Source organism: Alternaria rosae (genome assembly GCF_020736505.1).
Source record: "Alternaria rosae strain MPI-PUGE-AT-0040 chromosome Unknown BKA58scaffold_6, whole genome shotgun sequence".
NCBI lineage: Eukaryota > Fungi > Ascomycota > Dothideomycetes > Pleosporales > Pleosporaceae > Alternaria > Alternaria rosae.
Genome location: NW_025763575.1, coordinates 196,869 through 208,128, shown reverse-complemented (window position 1 = coordinate 208,128; position 11,260 = coordinate 196,869). Strand labels below are relative to the sequence as shown.

Below are 11,260 nucleotides of genomic sequence, written 5' to 3'. Positions count from 1 at the left end.
CGGTCCTACATCATTGAAGCGAGCTAGTGGGGGCGCCATTCATTGGCGGAATTTCAACATGCCTCCCCGCACGCTACTGTACCCCAACATCCTTCCACTTACTCCCCGGGTTCTATGGCCTCAAGATCAGCAAATACTTTTCCGCCAGCAGACATGTTCAAAGTCTATGTGGGAGTGCACCGTGGAAACTAGGCGCGAACTTCCGGTTAAATGCTTGTTACGCGAGGCTGGCCTGGAGATGTAACATGACCGGCATGCGTCGATGGCGCGGGCACCCAGTTGCTCGGAGCAATATATACCTGCTGCAGCAGCACGTTAGAAAGAGCTGCCACCCACAGTATCCAGCCTCTAGCATTCAGTGTAGCCATCGCTGTCTCGATCGACCAAGGCAGCAAGCATGGGTCTCATCTTCAACATTGCCCTTGCCATCTTCGCTGGCACGGGCAGTTTCCTCTTCGGATATGACTCCGGAGTAATGACCATCGTCATCCAATCACCCAACTTCCTCGCCTTCTTCGATACAGACAAGACATCACCGATTATAGGAGCCATCAATGCGACGTTTTCGGGTGGAGCGTTTTTCGGTTCGCTGATGTACGTGGATGTCTCTTGTGTAGAGAAGCTGGCATGTACTGACGGATAGTAGGGGAGGTTTTACTATGGATAGGTTCGGTCGCAGGAAGACAATCATGATCGGTGCTCTGATAAACCTGGTTGGCGCTGTACTCCAGTGCGCCGCCCAGGACCTCGCTATGATACTCGTCGGACGAATCTTGGCTGGATGGGCAGTAGGTCTGATGTCCATGTCCGTACCCATCTACCAAACCGAATGCGCCCACCCCAAAACGCGAGGTCAGTCTTTCCAAACCAAACCAAAATTCCAATACTAACGAATCCCAGGTCTGATCACCGGACTCACTCAACAAATGATCGGCGTAGGTTTCATCGTCTCCACCTGGATTGGCTACGGCTCCTCAAAAGTACCCGCAACATCCTCCTTCTCATGGCGCTTCCCCCTCGCTTTTCAATGCATACCCTGCTTGATCATCATATGCGGTATGCTCTTCTTCCCTGAGTCGCCGCGTTACCTTGTCGAGATCGACCGCGCAGACGACGCCCTGAAGGTGCTTCGCAAGTTGCACTACAACGGCACCAACGACGAGTGGATCCAAACCGAGTTCAACGAGATCAAGTTGACGATCGATGCGGAGAAAGCGATTACCGCGCCGGGCTGGAAAGTTATGTTTACGGTTCCGGTGTGGCGGAAGAGACTCATGCATGCTACGCTTGTTCAGGTGTTTACGCAGATGACAGGGTATGTTCTCTGTCAGTTCTAGGATCTGGTCTTACTGACATTCTCTCAGTATCAACGTCATCGGTTACTACTCCACCATTCTCTACGAGAACCTCGGTATTGTCGGCGACCGCAACCTCCTCGTTACTAGCATCTACAACATCGTCGGTCCCGTGTTCAACCTCTTCTTCATCGTCTTTCTCCTCGATCGCGTTGGCCGCAAGAAACCCCTTCTCTTCGGCACGGTTGCTATCTCCATTGCCCTCGTCTGTGAGGCGATCATCGGATCTCAGGTCGAAGGTGCTACAGGATCCCGGAGAGACTCACTGTCTGCCGCTGGAGTATTCTTCTTGTTCCTGGTGTCCTGCATCTTCAGTATGTCGTTTGGCCCGATTAGTTGGGTATACGCCAGTGAGATTCTTCCGCTGAGTATCCGTGGACGCGGTTCTGCTTTCGCAACTGGATTTGGTAACTGGCTTGTGGGAACGGTGTGGAGTCAGGTGTCGCCGATCGGGTTGGGTGAGATCACTTACAAGTTTTACTTCATCTTTGTGGCTTTCAATCTCTGTGTCACGTTCCCAACTATCTGGTTCGTGTTCAAGGTACGTACTTATCCGGAAGAGCACGTCGGAAGATTTCGTGCTAATCAATACTGCAGGAAACGAAGCAGCTCACACTCGAGGAGATTGACCTGCTGTTCGGCGACCGTGCGCTCGGTACGCTGCCTGACAACTTGGACGACAAGCAGCGGGTGATAGAACTGGAGAGGATCGATGCAGCGAAGAAGCTGCTCGCCGGCAATCACGTTACGGCTGTGCATTAGATGAAGGCGCGTGGAGAAGTCGGAGTCTCTGGGCTTGCCATGCCAATCGCATGGATGAGTTGGAAAAGCTAACTGGATTGCTTGAGCATGCCGAATACAAATATATTATCGTCATCCACCGGTGGCGAGTTCCCCAGGCCACGGTATAATGTAAAGCTAAAGTCCCCTCATAATATCGTCAATAGTGACAGGTTTCCGCACCGCATTTGAGAAACCCTCATGGAAAGACACCCATATCCTCCCTACGTCACCCTGCATCTCTCCACTGTCTTGCTTCCTCTTCGCTTCTTTCCTGCTTTTATCCGTTTCTACAATGACTCTGCCAAAGAAGTCACGTTTCACGGCCTTTTTGCTGGCTTCGGCAATTTTCTCTTCTGTGGTCTTCTCTTCTTTCTTGCCGACCTCAATCTCCTCCTCGTATTCATCCATGCCACCGCGACGCTTGCGGTTGGCATGTTCACGAAGAGCGGATTCTTTGCGCCATTCTTGTTCCAAGACACTGCGAACTGCGTAGCGGCCTTTGTCGTCCTTTCGCCCGGCGAGCGTTTCGAAAGTTGCTAGAACGTCCAGAGCGGGTTCCATACGCCAAACGAAGCCAGCACTTCTGTTCGCCGCGTCTTCAGTTTCGATCCGAGACTTTTCGAACCGAATGCCAGTGGCTGTCATTGCTTCTACAGCCTTCTTAACAAGTTCTTTCTCGGAAGCTTTGCGGACGGAGGCAGTAGCGAAAGACTTTGAGCCTGTTGCACCGGTATTTACGAGGACAGGTTTTACGTCTGGTGACAGCATTCGCAAGACGTAAGGTATGAGCTCCATGGCCATCTCCTCTGGACTTCGGAACATGCGCGTCAACGGTAGACTTAGACTTGTCTGCAGCGCCATCAGTTGACTCCTGCTAGCCTTCGTCTGTTCCAAAGCTGCAAAACTTGCACCAGGTCCTGAGAAGGGTGCTGGTTGTGCATCGGGGTCTGCTACGGGGTTTGCAGATGACCGGATGGGCGAGGCGAAGAGGTTGTGGAAAGCGAGGACAGAGTTTGAGAGATATGGCGCTAGCTCCCATTCCTGAGATCCATGAACCGCCGAGTTGAGTGTGTCATGGAAGTACAGCCATTCGTATGCAGCAGATGGTTTGCTGAGGAGGGTGTCGTCTTGGAACGGTTTCTCGGGATAGGCAGTGAAGCAGTCTGTTCAGTGTTAGTATTTGATGATGTCGCAAGATAAGGTGAGTCTTACCTGTCACGATACGGTCGCAATCTCCGCTCGTGTCGACCATCTCCCTCAGGCGGTCCATGGCTCGCCGTTTGCCTGCTTCAGCAACACCGATAACACCACTCTTGGCCCTCGCGGCTGCCGATTTCGCATCGGTCGTCTCAGCTTGCTTCGGGAAGCCAGCACCCTCACGGAATACACGGTCGACGACGTCCTTCGCACCGCCTCTTCCCAAACTTCGAGCGGCTCCACCACCATGTCGCAGATCCCCGATGAGGTTGTCTTCTATCCACTTCCGCGATAGATGGGGCCTCTCTTTGGACTTCACATCATGTGATGATCGTAACCGAGCTGCTATCCATTCGGCCACCACCATAACCCCACGTATGTCTCCTTCGCCGGTGCCACTACCTGTCCCGCCCTCTTTCTTTGTACTGACACCCCAAGTAGCTTCGCAGAGACGGCGCACGCCGTCAGAATCGCATTGGATGCCTTCCTTGCCGAAGATCTCCTGCATGCGCGATACGACCATGTTAAGGGCAGGCTTGCGGATATGCACAATCTCAGCCATCGAGGACTGTCGCAGTGGCCGCAGCGATGGATGATAGAGGTCGTTACAGATGAGAATGAGTGGTCGCAAGAGTCTGAAGTTGTCACCCTTCTTCTTCTTGGTGCCGGTCGTTGACTGCTGTCCGAGTGCCTTTGTGTTTCGCTCGTCCAAATTTATCAAGTCGATAAGTGCCTTGACGAAACCACCTTCGCCTGAGCCTCCGCTGCCAACGACACCATCTACTTCATCGACCACAACGCATACTGGCTTTCCAGCTTTTCGCACCTTGCCATTTACAGTGCTGGTATTGACACCCCGCACATTCTCAGTCCCAACCATATCCCGAATGCGGCCTTTGACAACAGCACCGCTACGCTCGTCTGAAGCGTTGATTTCCTGCACTTCATAGCCTGCTTGTCGTGCGCAGACATGAGCTAGTGTGGTCTTTCCGAGTCCAGGAGGCCCGGTCAGCAGCAAAATCTTGCGATGTCTCTGTTCGTCTTCTTGGAATCCCTCCTTTGCTTTCTTGGGCTTCGCTTTGCCGGAACCGGGGAAGACGATTGGGTCCCACGCCTTCAGCCACCGCAACACCGATCGATGTGTACGTTCGTCTCCTACCAAGTCTGTGAATTTCTTCGCTCGGTACTTCTCAGTCCACATGAGTGTACGATTGGTCTTTCCACCCTTGGCCACTGGCTGCTCAATCGACGGTTGTGCTGCTAGATCAAGATTCTTCAGTGACGCGTTTATAGCCTTCTCCTGATCAAGGGCCTTCGCCTCGTCCATGAGCTGATGAATGTTGAGACCATAGTAGCTCGTCCTCGCTTTGCCTTCTACAGGTTCTGATCGTGCTGCAATGATCTCTTCGTATGTTTGGGTCTCGCGTTGGGCTTTCTTGCCTATATGAAAGGCCTTCCCCGACGCGTTACGGGCCAGGACGCCTGGTGTAGCTTGCGCTGAAGTTGGCTGATGTGACGTTTGCGATCGCTTCACTGGCGACTGTGATTGGGACTTGAAGCTGTAGTTGTCTAGTTCGTCTACTGGTATCGATTCCGGGTCTGCGAACTCGTCCTGGCTCGCAGGGGGTGTGTAGTCTGCTAAACCTTCCGGAACAGCTGGGAGGTCCTTGAGGCTGCTGACGGCCCTCCTCTTCAGTGTGTGTTCTTTCAGCGCCGCAATGTCCTCTTCATCGTCGGAGTCATCCAGGAAGCCTCCAATCTTGCGTGTTGCATTGTTGTTTGGCACGTCCTTTAGGGGCTCTCGTGCATCTTCTGCGCGCTTCCTCTTCTTCGGCGAGGGCGGTTGGGGCATCGACGAGCTCGGTGGGTATGCGATGGGTGACGAGATGAGCGGCATTGCGAAGACCGGAGGCGACGAAGGGAACGTCGCAAGTTCAACTGACGATTGTGGGGGCAGGCACTTGACTGGCGACTGCTTCTGGCGCTTCGCAGGCGTGTCTGGCGGGATTAGTACCAGTTGCAGCGCGCGTAGACGCTAATAGTACCAGTTGGTCCTTCTCCTTCACTCCGGAATATGTCCGCTACGTTCCAGGCGCGATGCTGTATGACGATACCGGCACTATTCTTCTTTGCGGTGTCTTCGGCAATGCAGTCGTGCAATGCGTCTAGTTCGTCGGAATGGGAGGATAGCGCGGGCGCGTTGTCGAGGAACTCGAATTCGGAATGTAGTAGCGCGGGGTCGAAAGAGGATGGAATGCCCGGTGAGTAGCTACTCATTGGTTCTGGCAGGTGTCATGGTTGGAGTTGGAGGAGACGCGGGTGACGGGGTGGAGATCTAGAGTGCGTGGGACGCGTCGCGTTCAAGCGCGTCTTGCCGCTAGCCACATTCGCTTTCGTCCCATGTAGTCGATTAACTTGCCCACCATGCTTGACAGATTGATTTTGTCGCTCAGCACTGTGTTGATTAACCACACCACGCTACGTTACTCCAGACTTTGATGTCTGTTCCAAACTGGATTTTCAGTTCGTTGCTTTTACTGTGTTCGTCTTTTCGCAAACACTGCATCCTAATAAGAGTATAAATTTGCCCCTTGCGCGATGCACTACGCTCCACATCCTTAGCGCTTTCTACGCGTACAAAACACTTTTAAAGTAAATTTTGTACTTTCCAGCGTTCGCGAGGGGTCAAAATCGGAGTCATACCCCGCCCCACCTGTCTCACTTTGCTGAATGGATAAGCTCGACTTTCACCTACTCTTTTTCTATATGACGTTGGAACATGGTTCTATCAGTTCTCGAAATCCACATCAAGAGCACCAAAAGCTGCTTGGCGCAGCGGAAGCGCGCCGGGCTCATAACCCGGAGGACCTCGGATCGAAACCGAGAGCAGCTACATGTGTTGTGATGTATTCTTTTCTTTTGCTAGGCCTTTGCCCTGGTGTCTAATCAGCTACACATCTACGCCGGGGCTAAGCAACCACTTTTTGCGACCCTATTCGTCACTAGTCCAACTACAGACTGCTTTCACCACGGTCATGATATCCAAACATTTGTAGGGGTAAGCGTCCTGTGAGATTATAGACTGTTTAGTATGCCACTGCTACGTTCTATAGCGGCTTCACTTTCTTTCGATGCAACACCTAATCTATTCTGACACGCCTTAGACATGGCTCACTTTTTGAGTTCACGTAGGACAGGGGACTAGAAAGACAGAAAATGAACACGACAAATCACTCTTGACTTCTGGTTCTGCTCCGGCCAGCTTTATGAGCACGACATCAAGTCTCAACAGTGGCCCAAGTACAGCCACTATCCTCCTCCCATGCTCTCCAAACTCTCCCACATTGCGCCTTCCACTCCTTCTCCCCAAGCTGCTTTTCAACGAACTCAACCAGGCTCATCTGTCTACTCATCCACTCCCAATAGCCCCCTTCAACCCCTTCTTCCCCACCCCAACTCGCCAGCCAGGCCCCAGTCTTTGCACCCTCATCCGTATCAACCGCGACATACCTTTCCGTCATCGTGAGTACCGCGAAAAGAGGATCCCTGAACCATGTCTTCCAAGAGACGGCAAACTTGCTAAATATAGGCGTAGATGTAAACCCAGGACTGAATGCGTGTGCTGTACGGTGATTGTTTGGGCCGGAGTCGAAGCGGCGCTGGAGGAGAGTGGCGAAGAGGACTTGGTGTGCTTTCGATAGCGCGTATGATTGAAGGGTAGATGTCCCTATACCAAAATACGCTTTTGTCTTGTTCAGAAGCTTCTGCATAACGCCACCCTCATCAGCGGCGGTCTTTGATGCCACATCTTCCAGGTTCGGGCTCATCAGTGCCTCCGCGGCGGCGAAGTGCCCAGTGCTACTCGTGAACACAACCCGCCCTTTGTCACCCAGATACTCTTCAAGCAGACACGTCATCAAGAAGCTGCCCAGAAAGTTTGTGACAAGAACCACGTCGCGGCCTTTCTCATCCAAATTCCTCGAACCTTCGGGCGGCACCGCTATCCCAGCATTATGACAAAGCATGTCAATCTTCTTGCCCTCCTCTTTCCATTTCTCACAGAACGCCCGTACACTTTCTAAATCTCCAACATCGAGTTTCCAGCAAAACACCCTCTTGCTGCCCTCAGAACCGATTTGCGAAACGATGGAAGCCACGGCTGCATTGCCTTTCTCAAGGTTGCGGCAGGCGAGATATACGGTTGCGCCTTGTTTTGCCAGCGCGGTCGCGATGGAAAAACCGATGCCGCTATTTGCACCTGTGACTATGGCAGTTTGGCCTTGCAGGTCGCGATGGGGAGGGCGCTGAGGTGTGTAAAGGCGTGCGAAGATGATTGTAAGAGATGCTCTTGCCATGGAGATGTAAAAGCTAAGATAGTCGGATAGCGACGCCATGTTGGAGTTCTACGAATCCAGGTCGGTCTTTGTGTGACTGCAATTTGGGGTTGATGCGAAAGCGGATCTCAAGAGGTAAATACTGGCGCATGCTACCTGCCATGGGTCTATGTAAAGGCGGAGGGCAGCACCGCCAAGGTTAGGTACTCAGGTTATGACGCGTACATCGGTTATGAAACCATCAGACCTCCCTGTCTAGATCACGTTGGGAAGTATCGTACCAGGCACGATGGATTCGCGATGGATGGTTCTGTGATAAGACGCATGATATGACGTATTGTGAATGGATGGTACGAGTGTACCAAGTGGGGTTGTGTTGCTGAAAGCGGCTAGCGTTGCGCACGCTTCCCCTCGCTGCAAGAAGGCTGACAGCTTGGAAGAAGGCTACACCAAAACAACGAATAGTCTCGCATCATGAGACCGATCGCAGAGACTCACGTGCAACGTAGCGCTGCATGCGTAAAGAGTTGAAAGAGCTTGGCTGTGCCTTGCTCAGCCGTTGGCCAAGCGTATTGTTTGCTAGGTGAACTGGCTGAAGTCGACTGTGCCTGCGGAGAAGCAACAATGCGACTAACTATGAATATCACCCGTTCACAGCTGACAATATGCTGTCAAAATGTAACGCAGAATCGAATGGTCTTGTTGGCACGGTGGAATGTGATGACACCATTGACGTACGGTATTTGTGTGTTGAAGAGGCGTGCATCGCAGCTCGCTAATTGAAGATACGGGAATTAAGGTGCTGGCGATGAAGAAACTCAATTAGAGTGACATTGCAAGCAAAATGATCGCGCGATAGCACTCATTACCTTCAGCCAACTTTGCCCTCCCATTCCTTTGCAATAATCGCTAAAATGACCGAGAGCAAGATTCCAGAGACACACTGCCCAGCGCCACAAGCGAACACCACAAAAGCGACGTTGTGCCATACAAACTCCTCAGCCGCACTCAGTCCAACAGTTTCCTCCCAAGACTTCGATTCAGAGCTATCTAAAGCCGCACATCAAGTCCAGCTTATCGAGTTTCTATGCGCGCATCAGCGAACTATCAAATACGCGTCATATGCCGTCGAACAGGCCCTTCGTGGAAAGCAATCGAATCGGCTGAGTGGAGAAGACGTCGCTAGGAGATGGCTCAATACTACAAAAGAAGAGATCGAGACTTGGTCAAAGCAGACGAAAAACATGGTGGATGAAGTCGAGAAAGCTAGCAGCACTAGGAGTAGCTAGACTTTATAGGGCACCTTGGTGCATACAAACTATCAAATTCTAATAACAAAGCCGCTCCCAAGGTCATGTATACGTCTTGCTTAAGTTTTACTTGCAAGACTGTGACGGAGGAGGTAAGATTCGTACAGTTCATGATGCTAGTAAACGTAGGCTGATTGCTTAATGCTCTTTACACAGTTTAACAAGTTTATATGTGTTGATGAATTCGTGAGCTTTCGCAGTCTCGTATAATCCGTTGGCAGCCATTTTGAAGGTCGCGATAGGAATAATTGCGTAGCGAATATTGTTGTCAGCGACTTGGAATGTGTCCAATGATCCGTCAAAACCCTTTTGCACGGCAACAATAATGATGTTTGGCTGCTCCCACTTCTCAGCGAATTAGAAATAATTGTTGACGTTGGTCGTGAAGGCGTCGAAACCAACACAGGGCAGGTACACTAGGCGGCCGGGTTTTACCGTATCGAGGATGAGCCGGAGCTCTGCGAGGCCCCGTCCGGCCTTGGTTGTCAGGGAGCCGTTCTCGTCGGAGAATTTATGCCTGCTTAAAACGGATATTCTTGGAATCAAGAATAACGCTGCTCTCGGTTCGCTATATAACTCCGCAAAAGCCTCGGCAGCTCGCTGAAGGCGGCGGAATAGACCTGGAAGACCGTATACAGCCGCCCCACCACTCTTTCGAGTAAAAGCTACGACGGTGGAGCTCGGATCTCCAAAGCTCTTCCATGATGAGCAGCGGATGAGGCTTCCGTCGACGTTCACTGTGGCCATGTATTGCGAGAGAAACCGGGCGAACGGGAGAAATCGCATCTTACCCGGAAGGCTGTGCGACACTTCAAGGTACTTGGACATGAGCGAAATGTAGAGAGATGTGTAGTGAGAGATGGGACTGAATTCGTCCGCGCGTGAGGTCTTTTGTATCAGAGGGCGCTCTCAAAGCCTGGAATTAAGTCCCTTTGACATCTTAATCTGATGTAGCGTCGTACATCCAGGCACTGAATTGATCAAGACATATATTGGGTTGACATTGAAGGCTCATTGCTATTTCACGACCGAGAAGACTGAAACGGGTACTCATTGTACCAAAGGCGGGCCAAGACATTCTCCTCACGCCGCCCCGCTATTTGTCGAGATGAGCTTGGAACATCTCGGGGTATCGATGGCCTGAGACATTTGCCTTGCTAAGAGCTTCGTGAAGCTCTTCAGTTTCGGCTTGGGTAAGCTCTACGTACTTGGTGTTCTCCAGAACGCGCTCCACTTTAGTGGAACCGGGGATGGGCAGAACACCCTGCTGCTGTACCCAAGCAATGGCGACTTGGGCACTAGTGGCCCCCTTCTTTTTGGCAACTTTCTCAACAGCATCGGCTAGCTCAACGTTCTTCTCGAAGTTGCCGGGCTGGAAGCGTGGGTAGAAACGGCGAAAGTCGTCCTTGGGAATGTCATCGAGAGTCTTAAACTGACCGGTAAGCCAGCCGCGGTCGAGGGGACTGTATCCGACGACGGGGATGCCAAGCTCGCGGCAAGTGTCGACGACGCCTGCCTTGTCTAGAGCACCTTGAGAGAACAAACTCAGCTCGATCTCAACAGCGGCGGGTGGATGTACGGCGTGAGCGCGACGGATAGTCTGAGCGTTTACCTCGCTGAGGCCATAGGAGCCGATCTTGCCCTCTTCGACCAGCTCAGCAAGCGCCTTAACAGTCTCCTCGATGGGCACTTGAGGGTCAACGCGCGCGGGCTCAAAGAGATCGATCGTCTTGGTACCGTCGAGCAAGGTAAGGCACTCGTCGACGGAGGCTCGAATCTGCTCCGGACTAGCGGCTGGTGACTGCGTAGCTCCATCGTAGGCACCCTTGACGCTGAGAACAACGCGTGATGCATCTTCCGGGTACTTGGTAAAGTAGTACTTGAGGAGCTGGAGAGAATTCGCATCTGGAGGCCCGTAAAAGGTTCCCTATGGGGACGTCAGCAGATAGATCATAACAAGGGTTCTTATGGGGGTTGTACAGCGTTCCAAAAAGTGGCACCATTTTCCAAAGCGGCCTTCATTGGCTTGATTGCCTCGTCATGGGCAATGTTGCCGAAAAGGGTGAGGGCTGTGCAGATGATGTTTAGCAAATGTGACGGCGCATCGCCGTCGTTCGAACGGCAACTCACTCATCAGACCATAGCCGATGGGACCGACAGGCTTTCCAGCGATGGTCTTAGGGGCGGACAAGGAAGACATGTTGTTTCCGTGTTGAAGATGAAGGCGAGGTGTTGGTGAATTGAATTGAGATACTTGTGCTAGACCAGTCCAGGGCAGTGA

General features: G+C 52.1%; 4 protein-coding genes and 1 non-coding gene across 5 annotated transcripts; 2 read left to right on the top strand and 3 right to left on the bottom strand.

Moving 5' to 3' along the window:
* The first annotated feature begins 153 nt into the window (after positions 1 to 153).
* BKA58DRAFT_186668 (sugar carrier protein A) lies at positions 154 to 2,195 on the top strand. Its single transcript, XM_046165502.1, has 5 exons — positions 154 to 594; positions 647 to 852; positions 901 to 1,315; positions 1,365 to 1,896; positions 1,953 to 2,195. The coding sequence occupies exons 1-5, from the start codon at positions 398 to 400 to the stop codon at positions 2,115 to 2,117; spliced, it is 1,515 nt and encodes a 504-aa protein (XP_046023893.1). The 5' UTR covers positions 154 to 397; the 3' UTR covers positions 2,118 to 2,195.
* Positions 2,196 to 2,273: 78 nt separating this feature from the next.
* Positions 2,274 to 5,612, bottom strand: BKA58DRAFT_317618 (chromosome transmission fidelity protein 18; the record flags this gene model as incomplete). Its single annotated transcript, XM_046167635.1, has 3 exons — positions 2,274 to 3,301; positions 3,351 to 5,333; positions 5,381 to 5,612. The coding sequence occupies 3 exons, from the start codon at positions 5,610 to 5,612 to the stop codon at positions 2,274 to 2,276; spliced, it is 3,243 nt and encodes a 1,080-aa protein (XP_046023892.1).
* A 544-nt stretch (positions 5,613 to 6,156) lies between these two features.
* On the top strand, positions 6,157 to 6,228 carry BKA58DRAFT_t56. The gene has a single exon. It is a non-coding gene; the product is annotated as a tRNA-Met (tRNA).
* On the bottom strand, positions 6,204 to 7,969 carry BKA58DRAFT_339990 (uncharacterized protein). The gene has a single exon (XM_046168322.1). It carries the CDS (start codon positions 7,727 to 7,729, stop codon positions 6,614 to 6,616), a length of 1,116 nt encoding a protein of 371 aa, XP_046023891.1. The 5' UTR covers positions 7,730 to 7,969; the 3' UTR covers positions 6,204 to 6,613.
* Positions 7,970 to 9,735: 1,766 nt separating this feature from the next.
* BKA58DRAFT_362107 (NADP-dependent oxidoreductase domain-containing protein) lies at positions 9,736 to 11,228 on the bottom strand. Its single transcript, XM_046168802.1, has 3 exons — positions 11,110 to 11,228; positions 10,960 to 11,048; positions 9,736 to 10,906 (listed from the first exon to the last, which is right to left on the bottom strand). The coding sequence occupies exons 1-3, from the start codon at positions 11,177 to 11,179 to the stop codon at positions 10,076 to 10,078; spliced, it is 990 nt and encodes a 329-aa protein (XP_046023890.1). The 5' UTR covers positions 11,180 to 11,228; the 3' UTR covers positions 9,736 to 10,075.
* Between the last annotated feature and the right edge of the window lie 32 nt (positions 11,229 to 11,260).